At 47.9% G+C, this 21346-nt stretch overlaps 1 protein-coding gene across 6 annotated transcripts in view; it reads right to left on the minus strand.

The window, feature by feature from the left end:
- Positions 1-21346, minus strand: part of SLC39A11 (solute carrier family 39 member 11) — a 406238-nt gene that overhangs the window by 147824 nt on the left and 237068 nt on the right. For all 6 annotated transcript variants that reach the window (XM_081271048.1, XM_081271051.1, XM_081271050.1 and 3 more), the window contains one exon: positions 1989-2159. In XM_081271048.1, the coding sequence (XP_081127174.1) occupies positions 1989-2159 (171 nt within the window). The remainder of the gene's footprint in view (positions 1-1988; positions 2160-21346) is intronic.

Genomic DNA, 21346 nt, shown 5'->3' on the forward strand with positions numbered 1-21346 from the left:
AATCCACAGATAGTGGGTTCATTGCTCTGTGCTTGAGGGGAGGCTGAATATCAGGGTGGCAGAGGGGAGCAGCTCACATGGTGACCAGGAGCCGAGAAAAGTCTCCACTTGCCAAACACAACACATGTGCCACAGAGGCACGCCCCCATGACCCACCTCCTCCAGCCACACCCTACCCACCATCACTTACCACTCGGTCCCTTCAGGGGATGGAGTCATGGATTGGGTTAAGGCTGTCAATCATTTCTCCTCTAAACCTCCTTCCCTCTCTCTCACTCAGGAGCTTTGGGGCAACTCCTGATATCTAAACCATGACACTCTCCCTCCATGACCAACTTGCGGACCTTCCCAGTCCTGCCCCGTGGCCCTCCTCCTCTCAGCCAACCACAGCACCACCCTGGAGCAGATCAGCCCTGAGCCTCTGCACCCTCCTGACTCATCTTCTCTCACGTCGAGTCCTTCAACAAATCCCGTTGGCCCCACCCAGAATGGGACCCCTTCTGGCCACCTCTGCCCTGGTCTGAGCCATGGCTGTCTGTCCTAGATTCTGCAATGGCTTCCACCTGGGTCCCCCTGCTTCCATCCTCACCTGTCCTGGGTCTGGTCTCAATTCAGCACCTGGACAGAGCCCGTTAAAGCTCAGATTGAGCCATATGCTCCTGCATTAAAACCCTGCAATGGCTTCTCACCCACAGAGCAAAAGTGGAAGTCCCTTAAGGCCTCCGAGTTCCAGCTAAGGGCACATCACCTTCCTCACTTTCCTAGTACCTCTGTTCTCTCCCCACGGCTCTATATTCTGTGGCCGTACTGGACGCCTGCCACTCTCCACAGGTGCCAGGCAAGCTCCTGCCACAGGACCTTAGCATAGGCTACCATTTCCTCTGCCTGCCTAGCAGGTAAGGGATGGGTAACTGTGAACTCCTGAGGATGTGGGAAATAAATCACCGGGGGTGCTCCCTGGAGAGAGTGAGTGCTCAAGCCCAGGTTTCTAACCAGTGATGGTCAGAAGCTGAGGGACTGAGAATGGAGGGACTCGTGGAGGAAGGGCAGGCAGGACTGTCACCAACGCCATCCTGGTTCACGAGGTCCAAGCACTGTACAGAAGGCTTTGTGGGTATTTGACATATCATTTAATTCTCAAATAAGCCAGGCATAGCTTCACTCGCATCTCATCAATGACAAAACCCAGGTTCAGGGAGTTCAAGCAAATTTGTGGAGACAAACTTGTCAGTGGGTGGCGGAGCTGGAATTCCAACAAGTGCCCCCGGAGCTTGGCTCCTCCGGGGGCTTAGTTTTATATATTTTTATTCTTACTACATATAAGTCCTCTAGAAGAAACATACATTAATTCTGAAATAGAAACATCAAAAGTCCCTCCCCCATTAAAATAAATCCAAGGACACAAAACAAACCACTCTTCAATGCTAAAGAGAAAAATATCAGTGCTGCCATTTCACAGAGGAGAGTAAGTGAAATATCAGGGTCAAGCCTGATTGAATTCAATCCTTTCAGAAAGCATCCCACAGAGTGGCAGATATCCCATTTATAAAACACCCCGTCCCCATGGTGATCGTCCCATTGAGGACACCATACACGTGGCCATTGGGTACCAAGCATGTAAAGAAGGGACTCATGGGAAGAATGGCAGAAGGTATTTAAAGGGAGGTTTATTTGGTGTTGGGGGTGGAGGCTGCCGGGGATTGAACTCAGGGCCCTCGACCACTGAGCCCCTTCCCCAGCCCCATTTGGTATTTTATTTAGAGACAGGATCTCGCCGAGTTGCTTAGCATCTCACCTTTGCTGAGGCTGGCTTTGAACTCATGTCCTCCTGTCTCGGCCTCCCTTAAGGAAGTTCTAACCCAGGACGACGCACCCATCAATGAATAACTGGAAGCCAAGGGAGAAAGCTCCGCAGCCCCTCCCCCAGGAAGGACCCAAACCGCCCAATCCCTTTGCAGCCAGAGAAGGGGGCCCAGGGGAGAGCTCACCTGGAACGTTGTGGATGGTGATGGCCAGGATGAGCAGCAGGATCCTCCTCCAGCTGCTGCCGCTGGGCTGGGCTGCGCTCCCGTGGGAAGGCGCCAGGTGGGCAGGGCCCTCGGGAAGGCTGGCGGCCACGGCCTTCCTCCTCTGGTAGGCCTCGCCGTTCTCGCTCTTGTCTGAACAAAGAGAGCAGGGGGAGAAAGAGCCTTTGAAAATGTGCAGGCGGACCCCTGAGCAAGGGGCCCAAGAGGAAGCACCCGGCAGAACACGTTCTGCTTCCAGACTGCAGCAGACCCGGTGTCCTGACGGCCATTCGCCCCCTCACACAGTCATCCAGCTAACACCCTTCAAATGCACGTTCAGGGCCCAGACAGAGGTACTAGGAAGGTGAAGACGATGAAGATGTGCCCCCATGATGCCTGCTGAGACCCTGGATGGTGACACCAACAAGGAGCACAAACTGACACCAGATCACGTGGTTTGCTTCCTGATGGCCTCTCCTAGCTGTGTGGCACTAAAATAGCTGTCAACCTCTCTGTGCTCTAGTTTCTGATTCATAAAAAAGCAACAACAGTACAGATTTCAACATGGTTCTACAAGGATTCAGTGAGGGAATGCAGAAGGTTCCAGAATATACGGACGTGTTGATCGCTATTGTGGGTGCTGTTCTCACTCTCCCCCCCAGCCCTAAAGAACTGCAGGCCCTGTGGCCCTACCCCTTCCCTGGTCATCCGCCTCACAGGGACCAATTCAGGTGCCAGACTCATGCCCCCTCCCCAGGGAGACCAGGTGACTCCTGTGGTGTTGGGGGGGACTGGAAGGCCATGTGACAGGGGCAGCTATGCCAGGATGGACCGAGGTGGCAGGTGGACATCAGCCAGCAGGGAAGGGAGGCTGCGCTGACCCCTGGAGGCGGAGAGATAGCTGCCCAGCTCCTGCGGGACACGGGGGCCACCCCACCACCCAGCCCTGGGGTGTCAGGCGCCGACCCTCCCTGTACCAACTCCCTCTTTGGTTGATTTTGGGTCCTTTCCTGGACCTGCACCCCCAGGCATCCCAGGTTATTCCTTTCTACCCCCACCGGGGAGTGGGGAGGGCTGAACCAGGGAATAGGAGGCGGCAGAGCATCAGGCTCTGGCTCCCAGGGTGGCACAGCTGTGGGGGCCTCCACTGTGATGGGCTGTCAGACAGGTGGCCAGAGCAAACTGCACGGCCCCGGGCAGCACTCAGCCCTGGGCCTTCTCTCAGAGGATGTGGTTTCCCTTTCTGGTGGCCCTGGATGGCACCAGGGCCTTCCGCCTACTGGCCCAGCGCTCTGCCACAGAGCCACACCCCAACCCTCCCAAGGGCTCATCAGTGCCCTTCACTCTCGAGTGTCCCCGTCTGGGAGACCCATTCTGTGTCCCCGGCCGCTGCACATGCAGAAGCCTCGTGTGTGGGCTTGCCAGGGACAGCGTGACAGCCCTTGCTGGGGACACTGGAGTGCAGACACTCCACTCACAGGACGTCCAGGGAAGGAACCGCTCGACCTGAGCCAGGAGCTGGAGGAAAACTGTCTCAAGAAACAGGAGCCACCTGAGCCTCCTTGGCCTCCACCAACCGTGGGCAGGTGGGTGGCCCAGCCCCTGTCCCCAGGGCACGGAGGCTGGGTTTGACTCATCCCCTGAGGCTCTGCTTTAAAGAGCAGATCCCACCACAGGATCTAAGTGCACCTGGGATTCCCTTCAGGTGCTGCTCTGTATTTCAAAGACAATAAAAGGGGACACTTCCTTCTTTTGAAAATCACCGTCTCCTGGAATCCAGCAAATGCAGCTCGAAGAACAAGAAGGTGCCAAAGCAGGTGGACCCCCTGCTGCTGGGCTGTCAGCCAGCTTGCTGCTGGGTGCCAGCCTGCAGTGGCCAGTAGGCCCAGCTCACAGCACTGGCCCCTGGAGAATGTGACCATCTCAAGTGGACAGCCACTGCTCTCAGGCTGTCTGGGTGTCAACACACCACACGTGAGGAGGTGTGCACACACTGATACATGCATGTGGGCACCTGTGAGTGGCACGTGGGACCCTCTTTCTGGACGGGGACACCAGGCAGCCCCTTGCCTTTTGCGCATGTGTGTTTCAGTTACACGCGGGTCGGGAGGGGACTGGAGGACTCAGAGGCTGGTGGGGAAATGACTAAGCACTCGGACAGCAAGCCCAAGAGTACTGGGCACAGGAGCACGGCGCCCACAGCAGCGCGCTGAGCTCTCTTCTGGATTGAGCTCCCCACGTACCCTCCAAGTGCACTGGCTGGCCTAACTGCTCTTTAAGTGGCAGCTGATTGTTTTTTGCTCCTTATCTTTTCCTTTACAGATTTTATAACTTGAGAGCCGACAGACAGGAAGGCAGGTAAACCCCTTACATCTGGGGACCAGGAACACACACTCTGTAGCAAGCCCAGGGCTGCACTTGCCATCACCAATGTCACAAGAACATCTGACCCCAGATCCAGGCAGGCGATACACAGAAAGCCACAAAGGTGGGCAGAACCACTGGCAGGGCCAGCCCCCCACTGTGTCTAACAGGGACATGGGGCCGCGTGAAGAATTATTATCCAAAGCGAAGATGTGCTACTGGGCTCGAGGTCCAACACGTGAAGACTGACATCCATGTCTTCCCTTGAGGCCAACAGGAGGGCGGGACACCCAAGGCCTTCGTGAAAGTTAAATAAGCCACCACCTGGTAGCAGCCACTCGTGAGTCTGCAAGGAGGAAGCCTGGTCCACATGAATCGCCATGGACGATGGGGGACCTCCAGCAGCACCGCCAGCTGGATCAGCACAAGGAGGCGAATATTCACCTGCCAAGTGCAGACAACTTCAAACTCCCCAGGAAGATACTTCCTTTCTAAACCCCTGGTGTGAAAGATACAATGAAGAGAAGCCTGCTGTGTTCACCATGGACCAGGGGCGCACAAAGGCAGGGAAGACGAGCGTCTGATCACCGAGTCTTCTTTCCTTCTTGTTGCCCAGAGAATCAGCATCATTTAGGGGGAGAAACAGAATTACCAACCTGAGTTGCAAGGATGTTTGCAGAGAATTTGGTTTTGGTCTTTAATTATAAATGGGATTAGAAGGACTTTCCCTATGACTAACACTGAATTTGAACATGAAGTGATTACTCAACAGTGGCTCGCGTTGACCATGCATCTAAGAAACTAAGGCCCATGGACACCGTCTTGACTGTCACATGGAAACTTGAGGCAGAGCCAGGGAAGCTCTCCTGATCCCAGCAGAAGACCCCCTCATTCCAAGTCACCCCAAACTAAAGCCCACGGCAGTCTCCAAACTATCCACAGCTGCCACCATTCCCTTTTGGCAGAGCTATAAAAATATAACTCCATTGAAGCGCATTTTCCAGAGAGAACAGGGCCCCAGAGACCTAATGCAGTTGCTTTCTTTTGTCCAGCTCATGCATGGTGATGCTCTGTGAGTCAGAGTGATGCCGTGGTCGGGGAAACTGACAAGGGACCCCACCGTCTGTTATTAGCCATAAAGCTGCACTTGGGAGATGCAGGCTCTGTGCCTCAGTTTCCTTGTTGTGTAAAATGGGATCAATGAGTCATTCCTACTTAGTGAGGTTGTGAGTTAAAACATGTGGGCGCACTGTCCAAACGCTAGGCTCACAGAGCACAATTCATGCTACAGTTTCCTATTCTGCTGTTTCACTTTAAACTATGAAAATATTTTCTAAATGTCTTAGTTTCTGTGACTCTGACTTGTAATGGCTCTAGAGCATTTACTTATATGAACCCATTATTTGCAAAACAGTTTCTTTTCCTCTTCACGTTCAGTCGTCTTTGTCTCCCAAGTGCTAAAAAAATGCAGTACCAATCTCAGGCCACTTGGGGGCATACTCTTTCTGCTCCCTCCCACTCGTAATGGGAATCCACTTGGAAAAGCTGCTTCTACATATGACATCAGGCACTGGTTCTTTGTATTACAACTTCATGAATCATACATGCCACTGGGACATGTAAAGTGGGCTGAACCTACCCCAGGAAATGGAGCTCAGCACATGGGGAGCTGTTCTTCCTGTAGAGGGGGGGAATCTGCACAAAGACCCTTAATTCTTTCATGCACCTGGTTGTAACTCAATACCCAGCAGCAATTCATTTCCTAAAACCGAACCACGGGGAGCTGTATCCCATGTGCATTTTACAAATGCAAAGGCAAGTGCATGCATTTAAAAATGATCAAGAGAAAATCCTCCCAATTAATCCCTTGTCCCAATTCCACGTTTAATTGCTTCTTCAAATTAATTTCTGCCTGGCCTTTGCAGAAAAGGGGAGGCCTTCCACAAAAATGGAGACAAAAAAATGAAAGAAGTTCATTCTTAACTTTTGATCTTCTGGAGGGTGTTAGTACTTCTACTGGCTCAAAGAACAACATGGATTTTTTAAAGGGGTGATTCTGACTCTCCAATACTTTTGCCTTAAACTTGGTCTTTAGAACCCAGTGGGAAATTGAGCCTGTGGCCCGACTGTCAGGCACAGGGAAGGTGGGCTGGCTTGCAGAGTGGCCAGAAACATAGTCTCTGGCTGAGATGGTAGAAAGGGGGAAGCAGAGTGCCGCTGATGCCTTCCCCAGAAAACCCCTTGCTTCTCTGAGTCTTACCAGGACCTAGCAGTATCCTCAAATCCTCCAGGACCCTTGGAACTACTAATACCTGGGGGCAAATGGAAAGTCCAGCCTAAAACCAACAGCAGAGCATTTCATTGTGATACACGTAATGGGCAGGGCTGGGTGGCTGTTCTACCCACTCATCTGGCCATTGGGCCAGTGACTCACAAAAAGCATCCTTGTCCTTAAGATTGCTTATGCAAAAGTAGAAATGCATGCTAAAGCAACCTTGGGAACCTAGAAGATTACAGAAGAAAATGCAGATCACCAAGCATTGCACCATCCTCAAAATAATGATAGTTCCAGGTTGGTGCATTTCCTAATCCACCTTCCCAGGCAGTTTTATGGGACTGAGATGTCACCTTGCACAACAGCAGACAGCTTTGTGTTCTCACTAAACGCAACATAAGAATTTCCCTATACGATTAAACACCCTTGTGTGTGTGTTTCAAGTGATAGAGAGTCTTACCAACATCATCATACCACTGGGTATTTCAACTGCTTCTGAAATTATTTTTTTCTTATAAATTTCACTGCAAATCTTTAACCAGGACAAACAATCAGAAATCTGGACAAAGTTCCCAGAAGTTGAACTGCTGGCTAAAGGGCCTTGCTGCATTTTTCTAATTAACTTCCAGAAGACTCAGTGGTTTGCAAGCCCATGGTAGAGTTCTCAAGTTCTCATCAGTTATTTCTTAGCATTGGGTACTTCTCATGTAAAAATGAGTGTATTCATTTATGGAGCAAATGATGTCTCCCTTAATTTGTATTTCTTTGACTACAAGAAAAGTTGGACATTTTTCAGAGTTTCAGAGGCTTATTTCTTCCCTCTTTTGTGAAATGCCCTTGGTCCAAATGAGCCCTCTTTTAAGTAACAATAACATGATTAGCTAATTCCTTACAGATGGGTAATTTTCCTGCTATCCACTTAGGTTTGTCAGTGACTAATGAGTCCTGGCTGGGAGCAGCAGGTCTTATTGCACATCAGACTCATGTACCCACCTGTCTGGGTTGGAGTCTCAGTCTCAGTTCCTTTTTGAGGTTTTTTTTTTGTTGTTGTTGTTGTTGTTTTTTTTAATGTGATCTGCTTTACTTGTGACTCTATATGGTATGGTCATGAAGACTAATTTTCTCAGATCATTTTCTCTTAATATTGAAACATCACTCCTTTCAAAAGCAGGAGATGGGTGAATATCTTCCCCTTCCACCCCCTCCCCAAGCCTTGGGATTCTTAAAAGCTAGACAGCAGCATTGCAAACCATGCAAGGGGAGAAAGAATCTATTATGAGCACAGTCCTTGCCACAGATGCCAGATGGAAATTTAAAGGCAGGATATATCCTGTCATGTACAAATTTCAGATTTAATTTTTTTCATAAGTATATCCCAAATATTGCATGGGATATACTTACACTAAAGAGTATTGTGTTTTTGAAATTCAAATTTAACTAGGTGTGCTGTGTTTTATCTGACACCCCCAACTGTGCCTGGATTCTATGGGGCAAGAGGAGCTGGGCAAACTGCACTCTACTGGGAAAACAGCCACATGCTGGTTCTCCAGGTAGACTCCATTGAGGATGCACTGCATGCACTGTGTGTGGCCTTGGGCAGGAAAAGATCCCACGGGAGAGCACAGAGACTTTGTGGGAAGCTAACTGAAGTATTTATTATGCTCAGTTTCTGACCTTTAGGCAGAGAGGCACCCAGAGCTTAAGAAACATGATCATGAACTTATTTTCAATCTTCCTAAATATAATGCACATTGCCATTGATCACTCTAATGGTCAGAGGCCACGTGATTATCAGAAGGCCAAACGCTGCCTGTGTAAGGGCTGATTCAATTTCCTCATCTTCTCTCTAAGTCCGTGTTTTCCCAGGCACTGCAAGTCACCTAGGCCTTACCTTACATACTTATGAATAAGCAATTGCTTATCGACGACGCAGATACAAATAGAGCTGCATAATTGGTGAAAATTAAACGAATATAAGAAGAGGAGACGGGTTCACTATTAACGAAAGATTTCTCATCCATTAAGCAAACCACCCACTAAAAATGTTCCTCGTTCCAAGTATTTGGGGAAAACAATTTCTACCTTCAGGCAACAGAGCCAAAACGTCCAATAATTAAAGGTCCACCTACCTGGTCTGCGGTTCTACTTTGAAGGCACAAACTGCCGTTTGGTAAACATGAACTCATTCCTGGTGAATTAACTGTGGTCTAAAAATAAATCCTGGGTGGGCTCCAGGGCTGCCGCCCTGGTTCTTCCCTGCCCACCCTGAGCGTGCATGGTCAGTACAAATGCCCCATGAGGGAGGGGCCCTGGGAGTTTTTGCAGGACCCACCAGCAAAGAGCGTCTGCTTCAAAAAGTCCCTGGACACTCACTGGCAAAAGACATTTTGGAGAAGGCCCAAGTTATGAGGGTTTTGAGGAGGACTCCCAACATCCCCCAGAAAGATGGGAAGTACCCCTTAACTTACACAGCTGCAACTTCTCGGTCAAGGAGAAGGAGGATAAGAAGTATTTATTAAGAGAACTGTGCCCACTTCGGAGCTCACGTCCAGCTGTGACCTAACTGTCCTTCAGCTCGCTCTCCCCAGTGGGGTACACTGTCCCTTAGCTGCCTCTAATTTTGAGAATGAGGACTGTCAGCTACACACTGAATCTCCAAAAGCAGAGCAGGGACCACCCACGGCAGTGTCAAGGCAGAGCTTGAAAATGCAGATTCTGGGGCCCCTCCCTGGAGCTACTATATCAGGATCTTTTGGTGAGACACCAAGAAGTCTGCACTGTACAAGCCATGTCCCCGCCCCCCACCTACCCATCCCAAGGCACCTGTGACCCAGACTAGATTTTGAAAATTAATATTTTAGACCACCCAACTGCAAGTCAGTCCAGGTACTCCCTCAGCATCCAAATATTCTTCAGTCCAATTCGGTAACAGGGAGACACCTGAGCCTGCCTTGCATGTGGACACCTGGGATGTGCAGGATTCTCTCAGAAATCTGAATTCTTCCAGTGGGGAAGGCCAAGGAATTCGAGACAGGAGGGCAAAAAGTCACTGAGCTGCCTTGATAGGAACTGCTGTTTTCTTGCATCAAATAAGAATCTGAGCCGTTGCAAGGGCACAGGACAGGAAATGAAACCACGGCACAGGAACTGAGAGGAAAACCCCCAAGCCAAGGCACTCCCTGCCCTCCTCCCCCTGCCTGCATCCACATGTCCAGTCCACCGCTTGGCCATCATCTCCCGCTCCCTCTCCCATCCTGCGTGGTGGTCGCTAGGAATCAAAACAGGACAACGTCAATGAACTGATGGTCCTCTAACTGAGAGTTCACCTGCTGCCAGGGTTTGCTTGTAGTACTGAATTCTATCAGCTACGGTAGGAGCAAGAGCATTTCTTTTGCCCAAAGTCACAAAAGGAACATGTAGAACTAAAAGGTTTGAGCCACACTAAAATGCCACAGAGACTTCCTGGCTCCGGGTTTTCTTGTGATTTAGGTTGTGAACTATGGATGCCAAGCTCAGGGAAGTCCAGGAAGGAAGGGAAGGAGGGAGAGAAAGAAGGGGGGGAGGGAGGAAGAGAGAAAGATAGGTGGGGGCCCACAGACAGAGGTTTTGCTCGTCTTTGTTGGAAGGAGGCCAGGGGACCTGTGGCTTTAGCTGGAGTGTGAAGAGGACAGAAGTCCAGGCCAGCCTGGGCACGGAGCTCTCAGTCACTTGCTCTTGGGCAGCGACTGAGGCTCACAGGACACCCCAGGAACATCCCACCTTAGAACCCAGACAGGGTTCATGGGGGTCAGGACTTCCTGCCTCAAAGACAAAAGGCCACCGTGACTCTCGGCACGGCCACCCTACCCATTTGCTGGATGTCAAATGCCTGCACTCAGCCTGTCGACACTGAGTGCCACCCCCACTTCCTGGGTGGAACTACCATCCAACTGCCCTGAGGTCCAGCAGACTGGCCAAGACAGCATCACCTATTGCTGAAGAGACACGAAGAAAGGCAAGGTCTGCAAGTCCAGCATCCATCCCGAAGGAGAGAAGGGGATTCCCAAGCATAGCCAGGGGCTTGGGAGAGGGAGGGAAGGGGAAGGGGGGGCAGCCAACATGGGAGCCTTGTTCATGACCTTTAGACATCCATGCCTTCAAAGTACATTGAATTTGGGCCTGAAGTTGAGGCTCAGCGGTAGAGTACTTGCCTAGCACTTGCGAGGCCCTGGGTTAGATCCTCAGCACCACATAAAAATAAAGATATTGTGTCCATCTACAACTAAAAAATAAATATTAAAAAATACATTGAATTTATCCCAGATCTTCCCCTCCCTTTAGAAAAATATAATCGAAATAGAATTCCCCAGCCAAGTCTACCTCCAGTTTTCTGGAACAGTCCTAGCTCAAGGTCTTAGCTTCTTCCAACTGTTCATGAGCCTAGTTAGGCAGAGTCCAGGGCACCTTCCCATGTGGACATCCTCCCAACCTAGGCAGCCCCAGTCTCCGAGTCAGCCTACTTAAGCCATCCCTCAGGCCAACTCCGCAGCCCCAGGAAAACATGGGTACGTCCAACACCAATGTTCACAGAATCCTGCTCCAGTCTGAACTCCCCAAGGGCTCCAGGGACAGCACATTACAACTGCTCACAGGATAAGAATATCCACCCCATGAGGATCAAATTCACATGCCCAGATAATACTATGTGTCTTGGTTCTCCCAAATAAAATGCATTATTTTTCCTTGAGGTTCTTTAAAATACTTTCTCTACTTTTTTCTTTTAAGAGAGGGGATTTCATGTGTTTTCCAGGCTGGCCCCAAACTCCTGGGCTCAAGCAATCCTCTTGCCTCAGCTTCCTGGGCAGCAGGAACCACAGGTGCATACCATGGCACCTGAATAAATTATATTTTGATAATCTAAAACCCCCTATGCTTTAGAGAAATTTTAGGAACTACTGAGAAGCACAAAGAAAAGCTAAGAATCACTCACCACCCACTGGTAGCCATCTTCTAAACATGAACAATTTAAATTTTTTTTTTTTTTTTTTTTTTTTTTTTTTTTTTTTTTTTTTTTACACAGCATGCATGCCTGTACAGTCAAACACACATACACCACACACACAGCTTTCCAACTGGATTTGAGTCGTGATTTTACACAGCAGTAAACAAAGACATCACTAATTGTCCTCCTGTATCAGTGGTTCTCAGCTGAATTTCCTTTAGCTATGAGGTCAAGAGCAGCAACAGCAGAATTTCCAGTAGCCAAATGGAGAATTTAAAATACAGACTTTTTTTTTCCCCTCCTAGATAAAAAGGATGTGTGTTCATTGTCTAAATTACTTCAAAGTCAGGCACAACCAGCTACCTCTCAGTTCTCTAGTGAGTTGAGCTGCTGAGAATGATGGAATAGAGTTGGACAGGAATTATAAACGGCCACTTAAAAGTTGGCCAAATGTTGCATGAACTTCAAAGGGCTAATACATCTCACTGAGACATCTGGGGCATCAATGTCGCCATGATGTGCCATTTCTGAGCCTTTCCTCCTCTGGGTGCAGCTTGAATGGCAAATGAGAAACAAGTGGGAAGGATGATCTCTTTGTTGCAGCCTGACTTTTCATAATATTTAAGTTTTCAAGTGCATCTTCTATTGGTTGTCTGTCTCTAGGACTCCACCTTTTATGTCCATAAATACCACGAGGGAACAGCTGGAATCTGTTCTGTTCACAATTGTGCATGCACAGGACTTGCACATAGTAGGCCTTCAAATATCTGTGGAATGAATCGTGGAAGCCAATGGATGCTTCTTCCTGGGAATGTGTGTACTTCCAGGGAGTTTATGATCTTCAAGGTTAAGAATCTCATTCCACAATACCCTTATGTCATTGCTAGACAGACATTTATCCAAAGGCCTCTCTTACAGACATATAAATCAAAGGTCAGGAAACCTACCAGATGGTAAAATGCTAGACTTCACAGGGCAGCTTCTTGACTCTGCTGATGTTGCACCAAGACATTCACAGACAATCCATAAAGGCATTGGAAAACTATTTATAAAGACAAGACGTGGGCCAGATTTGGCTTGTAGGTTATACTTTGCTGAACCTGATACAGATCCATAGAGCAGGACTTTCAAGATCCCTTTGGGCATCAGTGGAATCATCCCCCAAACTTTCTGCATCCAAAGAATTTAACTGCACAGGTTCACCTGCAAGTGGGCTTTTCCACAAGGATCACAGGCCACGGCCCTTTCCTGGATGAAGTGGAGAGCGTCTCTACCACAGAGACTGAGAACCTGGTTCTCCCAGGTTAAAAAGCAGCCCCATTAGCAGAAGCTAGGCGAGTGGGAAGGTGAGGCCTCCTGGAGGCTCCAGCGTTGGGTGTGCTCACGTCTAATCAGTATGGGTTTAGGAGGAGCAATTAGCGTATCATTGAGATGCAAATAATTTACACATTATGTAAATGAACTATGTTTCAGAAAGTTTGTTCTTAATTAGCTATATCTTCCCCTGTAATGTTTTCATGCTATTAATCTCATCAAGCAGCATCATAAATATTGTGAAGAAAACTTTACCCCAGGCATCCCTTCCTGCTGTTAGAAAGGAAAAAACAACAAAGTCTACAAGAACAAGGTCCCAACTACTAAAGAATAACCCTCCTCCCAACTCGGGTGCTGGGTGTTCTCTGTGACACAGCGCACAGTCAGATGGCACTTAAGTAAACTTCTGCCAGGCTCTGAGCTGGGGCAGGGGCGAGCACAGGGCTTGGAGAAGCAGGCCGTGGGAGTTGCCGGCTGACTGGCCAGTCTCTCGGCTATTTTGCCATCACTACCTCCCGGTTCCCTGGGCCCCCCGATTCCTGTTCCAACCCACCATTTGCTGGCTCTTTGGGGATGTCATTTGATATCCTGAGCCTCAGTTTCCACATATGCCCAGCGGGGCTAATAACATTACCCACACTGTAGGGTTTGGTGAAGAGCAGACAGTAACCAGGACCTGCCTAACCAGCACCACACCAAGCACATTTCCACAACAAACTTACAATGCATTTATAAGTTATAAAAGTAAGACTAACAGTGTGCCTAGTACAGCTCATCTATTCTTAACATAAATGCCAAGGGGCAGGAGGCCCGTGGCAGAGGGGAAAAAAAAACAGATTGTGATAGGATTTGGTGCAGAATTGTCAACTACCATTCAAATCCCAAATCTCCACGTTAGCAGAGCAGAACTGTGGCTTGGCTATAATATGAACACTTTAAAATTCCACAATCATGTTGACATTTTCAAGTTTCAGAAAGGATTGCCTTTTGCTAAAGATAATAGAGACCTTCAGTCAATAAAAGGAGGAGGTGCTGCCCTTTAAGATACTTTATACCGCTTGGGAATACAAAGTAACTTTTCTTTATTTCCCCCCCAAAAGACTTTGTAGTGTACTTAGGGTAACCCTGATACCAGTTTGTACTTCCTAAAGTGTTACCACCAGGGAGGTAAGAATATGGTAGGCCAACAGCATCCCTGAAACACACTGGCCACCTGCTTATTGTCCAGAGTAGAGGGGATGGATAGATGGATACACAGATGCATAAATGGATGATGTGTGTACACACACATAAATACAAAAATATAGGCATGATTTATATACAAAATATTAATTTGCTACTTTGTTAAGCCATTTTGTTTTCCAATAAATTTCTAAAAGTCAAATTATAAATGTATATAAATTTAAAAAAGTGAGTCTAAAGGGAAATACAATGGCTTAATAAAGTAGTATCAGATGGCTAATTGCTGGGAAGAACAAGTGGGTTTGCCCATGGACAAGGTCAGAAGGAAATGGACAGGAGAAGAGACCGTCTCTGGAAGGGAAGAAACGATCGACCCATTGGAGCACGGTGGCCAACAGGGGAAACACGTCTTTCTCTACCCGTTTTCACAGAGTTGGGGGCCACTGCATTTTCAAAGATGTCCGTCTACCCACTCAATCCAAGGGGGGCCAGCGAGATGCCCAGGTGACCTGGAGAGGGCTCCACCCAGGGATTCCAGTGCAGCGAGGCAGAATTGTGAGCCTTCCACTTTCTGAGCCAGACGTGCTGGGTCAGAAGGGAGCTGGCAGGCAGAGACGACTGTGCTGACCTGAGGTTTCTTGGAGCCAATGGAGCAAACAAAAAAATTGGTTCTGAGAGCAGGAATCAAAGAAATTAGAAATCCAATGGAGACTTGGCGAAATCAGTGTGGGGGACGGACAAAGGAGGCTTCCCTGGCACTCCCCGGGGGGGGGGGGGGGCTCTGCCTGGTGGAATAAGTAGAGCGGGGGCGGACTTTCTGCCACTGTTCCTACTTAGATAGGACCTCGAGGTACACAGGAAGAATAACTTTACCTAGTGAGAAGACAAATGTCATCCACTAATGTTCAGAAAGGGGAGAGATGTGGCTGGTCAGAGCTTTGTATTCTCCCAGCTTCAGAGGGTCATACTTGTGAGAGAAAGGACCATGGGGCTGGGAGGCAGAGGGACAGTTAGCAGCTGTCCTGTAAGGATGGTGGGCGGCAGAGCGTGTGTGCAGGTCAGGAGCCGTCCATGAGCAGCTGCATGGTGGATGGCTACTGAACCCAGCCAACCAAGTTCAGAGCCTTTCTATGTGGTTCTCAACTGGAGTGTACAGACATCAGAAAACCCAGCCCAGCACCGGGGGGACGTGAGCCAAGGGCAGCCTCAGACTCCATGAAGGACCGGGGCAGGGCTCAGGAGTTTACAGGTGTGACAGGCACTTTAGGTACTTTTATTCAGAGGAGAAAGATGGGTCCAGAAAAACACAATGAAAACCCACTGAGAACAGACTCCCAAGCTGAGCAGCCACTGGGGACTTCTGGCTGTTTTCCAGGGACCTGCATTTGGGGGTTGTGACCTCATCTTACTCATCTCCCGCCCACCCCCCCCCCCAGATAGATGGAATATATAGGGTTTTTTTTTTGTTTTGTTTTGTTTTTTTGCCAAGAATGTTTGTTCCCATGTCTTAGGACAACAGATTCCAAACCAGGAACATGGATGGAGCAAAAGTCAGTGCAGAAAGCCCATGGTACCCGCCCTGAGAAGCCCTGTTCTGGGAGACCCCAAGGAAATCCATGAGACCTGCACCCCAGACACTGGGTGCTCTTCCACAGGACGACCTGCCACGTCTGTTCATAAGGTTCCTGAATCCACTTCAAAGCAAGTAAGCAGGAACACGACGTCCTACCCAGTCAGGGCTGCCTGAACCATTCCTGATGTTAGTAGACAGGTGCTGTCCGCCCACCAGAAGCCCCCAGAGTGGGCAAGTCCCCACCGACAGCTGTCCCACATTTGGACACTGGGGCCCTGAGACTGCAGAGAAGTCAGGGCTTGGCTTTGCAGAGCTTGTGGACTCAATGTGCCAGAGGCAGGTAGCGGGGGTGGGCTTCAGAGAGCAGGATGCCTGCTGCCATGGCAACCCCTGATCAACCAGGACTGGGAAGAAGGTGCTTTGCTTAATTGAAATCCAGGCAACGTTTTAGCACAAACCCCAAGGAAGTTAATGGCCAATTAGATTTTCTACTGCCCTCTTTCCCCCTCTTCCTTTCCTGGCACTGATGGTTTTAAAACAACCTTTTCCTCCCTGAAGAAATACCTCAAAACTCAAAGATGAGCAATTGGATAAACCGTTTATTCTGTCCTCTCCTATAGTCCACTTGGCACACAGAGACCCTACGACCCCCCTCCAGCTCTGGTAGTAGCCTGTTCATCTCAACCGAGGGGGCGCTGAGGATGGAAGCTGGGCCTTGCAATGCTAGGAACAAGCTACACCAAACTCTTAGGCAGGCCCTGGCCCCCACCAGGGCCACCCAACATTCTCTTACGTTAACAGGACTGAGAATCACTCAGACAGTTTTAAAATGCAGATCCCCCAGCCCCAGCCCAAGAGTTGGTTTCTATCACAGGTAAAATATGAACACCTGAACTTCCCTTCAGCACCTTGGGGGACTGGGATGTGAGTAGATGGAAACTCTGTGGAATGTGATCCAACAGACCTGGGCTCTTCCCTAGATTCCTCCTTTGCAAGACAGGCTGAGCTCAGCTAAGAGTGAAATCTAATGGCCTCACCCAATAGCCATGGACCTGAGAAGAGTGAACAGGAGCCCCTGGTTACTGCAGGAGTGAGTCCCCTAACACAGGCTCCCAACACAGCAGACCCAAGTGGCAAATAAGCCTGGGTCGTCCTTATGAAGGCAATTCCTTCTCCAGGTTGCAAGGTACAACAGGGACACTACCATGTTCGTGACCCAGAAATCTCCACCAATGAACACACAACTTAAAAACTCCATCCCTCTTCCAAAATGCTCTCCTTGGCTGAGAGTTTAACAGAAATCCGGCTTACAGAGTCTTGGGCTCTTCCCTAGATTGCTCTAGGTGACTGTGAACATCTGTATCAGTTTTTGGCAGGGGTGGGGGTGTACTGGAGATTGAACTCAGGGGTGCTTAACCACTGAGACACATCCCCAATCCTTTTCATTTCGAGACAAGCTCTCACTAAATTGCTTAGTGCTAAGTTGCTGAGGCTGGCTCTGAACTTGCCATCCTCCTGCCTCAGCCTCCCTGGTCCCTGGGATTACAGGCATGCACCATTGCATCCAGCTGCATCTTTATTTTATTGTCAAATGTATGATAATGTCAAGTCAGTCACTAAGTCTTGAAAAAAAAATACAACTTTTTGTAACTCCAGGAAGTGCTGTTGAAAATAGCTCATCCTCTGTTGGAGCCACAGATACCGAAGATGAGACACAGGAAAAGGGGTTTCACAAATTTAAAATTCCATCACAGATGCATCTGTTTCTGGCAAGATTAAGAATAAAAATAAGTTAAAATATCCTTCCACAAACACCTAGAAAAGGATGAAATGAACAAAAACATGTTTTAAATTCAGGTTTGAGCTCATCATGAAGAAAGGAAATTGCTAATGAGGAGGAGACTATAATCAGAGTCCTAACCACCAAAGCTGGTTCAGAGGCCACCTTGCAGGAAACAAGGGTCCCTGGGGGTCTGAGTGCTCCTGTCCACATAGGGCAAAGAGGAGGCCTAGAGCCATGGGAGACAGGAGAGAAAATTCTACAAATACATGAGTTGTGAAACGCTGTCCCTATGTAGCTCGGTGGAGCAGAAGAAAAAAAAAACTCCATCCGGTAGTGCAGACAAAAAGATGTTCACTGGTTTCTACATGATCTCTAAAGGGAAGCATTTTGGGTTTTGGCTCAAAAATTTTTAAAAAAATGAATGTTGCACAGTCTGAGGTCTGAGCTTCCACTTTCCACGCAGGTTAGGAAAATCCCAACTGGTCATGAGAAAAATGAGTTGCAGGCTAATGTTGCTCTAAAAAGTCTTCCAGCAATGAATGCAAAATACTCTGCAAGGATGCTCCCACGATCCAGGACCCTGGAGATCCGTAAAGAAAACATACCCAGTGGAGAAGAGCTGGTGCAGAAAAGTTACACCAAGCTCAGGAGGAAAGAAACCATAAGAGTTAGCATTTGCACAGGGTACAGTGGCACCCCTATGATCCCAGCAGCTCAGGAGGCTGAGGCAGGAAGATCAGGAGTTCAAAGCCAGCCTCAGCAGAAGTGAGGTGCTAAGCAACTCAGTGAGATCCTGTCTCTAAATACAACACAAAATAAGGATGGGGATGTGGCTCAGTGACCAAGCACCCTGGAGTTAAATCCCTGGTGCCAAAAAAAAAAAAAGTCACCCACAGGGAGAAATGTGACCTTTGTATGAGGGACTTGGCATTTAAAACACAATATAAAGTGTGCAGGACCTGATTACAGAACCGAAAGCAGAAATTAAAAACACAATGAGCACGTGCAAGAAAACGAAGCAGAAATTCAAAAGAATCCACCAGAACAAAAAGACAAAACCAAATTGAACAAATTAAACAGTAGCTTATCATGCTCAGTGACGAGTTCATGAACTAGAATTCAGTCTGAACACGCAGAGACCATGGCGTGGACAGCACTAAGCAGTGCGTAGAGACCAGGGAGGGCAAAGAGGACACAGCCTATTTATCTGAGAACTGGGAGAAGAAAATAAAGAATGTGAAAGAGGCAAATTTGAGGAAATAGTGGCAAAAAAAAACTTTTCAGAAATAATGACTGAAAAAAGTGTTCCCTCCAAAAGAACACTCCAACTCCGACATAGAACAATGTGCACAACCACATACCGAAAAAACCAAAGACAAAAAAAAAAAAGAGCATGGGCAGTCACAAAGACTGGGCACAAGGATGCTCCATATGCACTTTTATAATGCTTGCAGAGACAACAGCAGGGGACAGGACGCTCTAGACGTACGGAGGCTGTCCGAATGGGACACTCAGTGCCAAAGAAAATAAGCATTTCTGTCAACCTAGAAATTTAAATGCAACTCAAGAGTCCGCACAATACAAACATTTTTAGATTCAACCAAGTTAAAAACAAAACAAAAACAAAAAACCCCACATATCCTAAGTGAAACTATGTTACGGGAATAATCAAAGGGAATCCATTTCCCTCCCCCAAAAAGTGTCATCTTAGAAGAGTAAGCAAAGGAATTAGCAGAAATGTTGGAAAATAGAGGTGGGGAGGAAAAAACCCACTAATGACTAATTTGGGAGGTATCCCCTAAAATGTGCAACTAAATTTTTTTTGGGAAAAAAAAAAGATAGGGGTAAACTAAGATGTATCTTGCTCAAGATTCTAAGGTCCTCTGTCAGATGAAAGGACAGAGGCACATGTTAATTGTGAACATCATTAACCAAATACCCATTGTGAAAGAGGAAAGGTAGGGGGGAAGAAAAGGAAGAAATTTAATTTAAAATTCCCAAATAAAGCATAAGAAAATTTTGAGAAAATAAAGAAAAATTAATCATTGCAAGAAAGTGCGAAAAGGAGGAATATAAAATGTGAGATAAATAGAAAGGGCAAAGTAAATATGGAGGAACACAAATCCTACCAGGTTAAGACTTGTGCACAGCATGTCTTTAAGAGAAGCTCTGGTGTGCTGGGTGAGGCACACACACACACACACACAGACACACGAGACCCAGGTGGTATTTTCGGTGCTATGGTCTGGATAAGTGCCCCCCAAAGGCCCACCTGTTCAAAGTCTAGTCACCAGCCTGTGGCATTCTAGGGAGGGGGTGGAACCTCCAAGAGCTGGGGCCTGGTGGCAGGAAGTTAGGTCATGGAGAGTGTGTGCCCTGAAGGGGACAGTGGACACCCAATCCCTTCCCCTTTCTTAGTCACCATGAGGCAAGCAGGCCTTCTCTCCCATGCCCTCCTGCCAAAAGCAACAGTGCCAAGGGAGACGCTGGGCTCAAACCTCTGAAACCATGAGCTAAAATAAACCTTTCCTCCTTTTAAGATGATCATCGGGTATTTTGTCACAGTAATGGACAGCCAACACATTCATGATACAAACTAAAGAAAAAAAAAGAATTAGGAGGTCATTAGACTGAGATGGTCCCCTGGCTTTGTGTTTCCAGGTAAGCAGGCCAAAACCCAACTGAGTATAAACACCACAACTTAAGCTTAACCAACCAGAAACTGCCATCTCACCTTAGCTAGGAGCTATTCATTCTAACCAATCAAGAACACTTTACAAAACTTTCCTCCTCATACTCTTGATGGAACCTTCTCCCGCCTGTGGTTGGTGCTGCTCAGCTCAAATAAACTCCTCAAATGTTTAGCGTGCCCGAATTTAACTTTAAATGTTGGTAAACACTACCAAATTATCCAGGAGCAAACAATCCCAATCCAATGCCCACTCTTCCAGAGAAGAGATGAAAGACAGCCATACAGGCAGGAAAAAAAGAAATAAAAATCCCCAACTCCAATGAAATTAGTATAACCTCAATGTCTAGAGCAGAGGAATACAATGTAACAGATAAAAATCTTTGGCCACATTCACTTAAGAGCAAGGCAAACTAGTAGGAATAAAATGGATAACAGAAGTCTTCAGTAGGCATCATACTCATGATGAAAACAGAAATGTTCTCTGTAAAGTCTGTGGTATGCAGAATTGTAAAGATGGCACCCAAGGTCCCCCCCACCTCCACCCTCAGTACACAATTTGCATAATCCCGGTGAATTATAGATGGTGAATACAATGGATTTCTCTAATGCCTCTAATTAGGCACAGTTGACTTCAGTGTAAGGAGCTAGGTCAGGTATGGTTAATCTGAACACAGGAACACTTTAAAAGGAGTTTGCTACAGCTGGTCTCCAAAGAGGACCGTCCAAGATTCCTCGCCTTATGCCTTGGGAAGGGGCACCCCCAGGCTCTGCTGTCCATGAGTAGAAGGAACAAGCAAGCACCAAAAAACATCTGGTGACAGAGGCGGCCCCGGCTTTTGTCCACATGTCCATCTGGAAGGCTCTGAGAGGGAGAGCTGAGATCTTAAACATGGCTGGGCTCCTTCCCCAGAGACACTGCAGATAGGAGTCGTGGCAGATCCATTTTTTAAAAACTGATTTCCTTAATACAAGATGATCATAAAGAAAAGAAAATGCTATGTAATCCCACTGCCCTGATAATCCCTGCTGACATCTCAAAGTGTGAAAGTAACACAGGTACCTGATTAGAAATGCAAATAGAATGGAAGGCATAGAAATGAAAACCAGGAGTCTCATTCTCCAATCCCCAAGTTGTTCACACAGATTCTCATGTGTCCTTCCCGAAAAAAATGCTGC

Source organism: Spermophilus citellus, assembly GCF_964194105.1.
Source record: "Spermophilus citellus genome assembly, chromosome: 17".
Classification (NCBI taxonomy): Eukaryota; Metazoa; Chordata; class Mammalia; order Rodentia; family Sciuridae; genus Spermophilus; species Spermophilus citellus.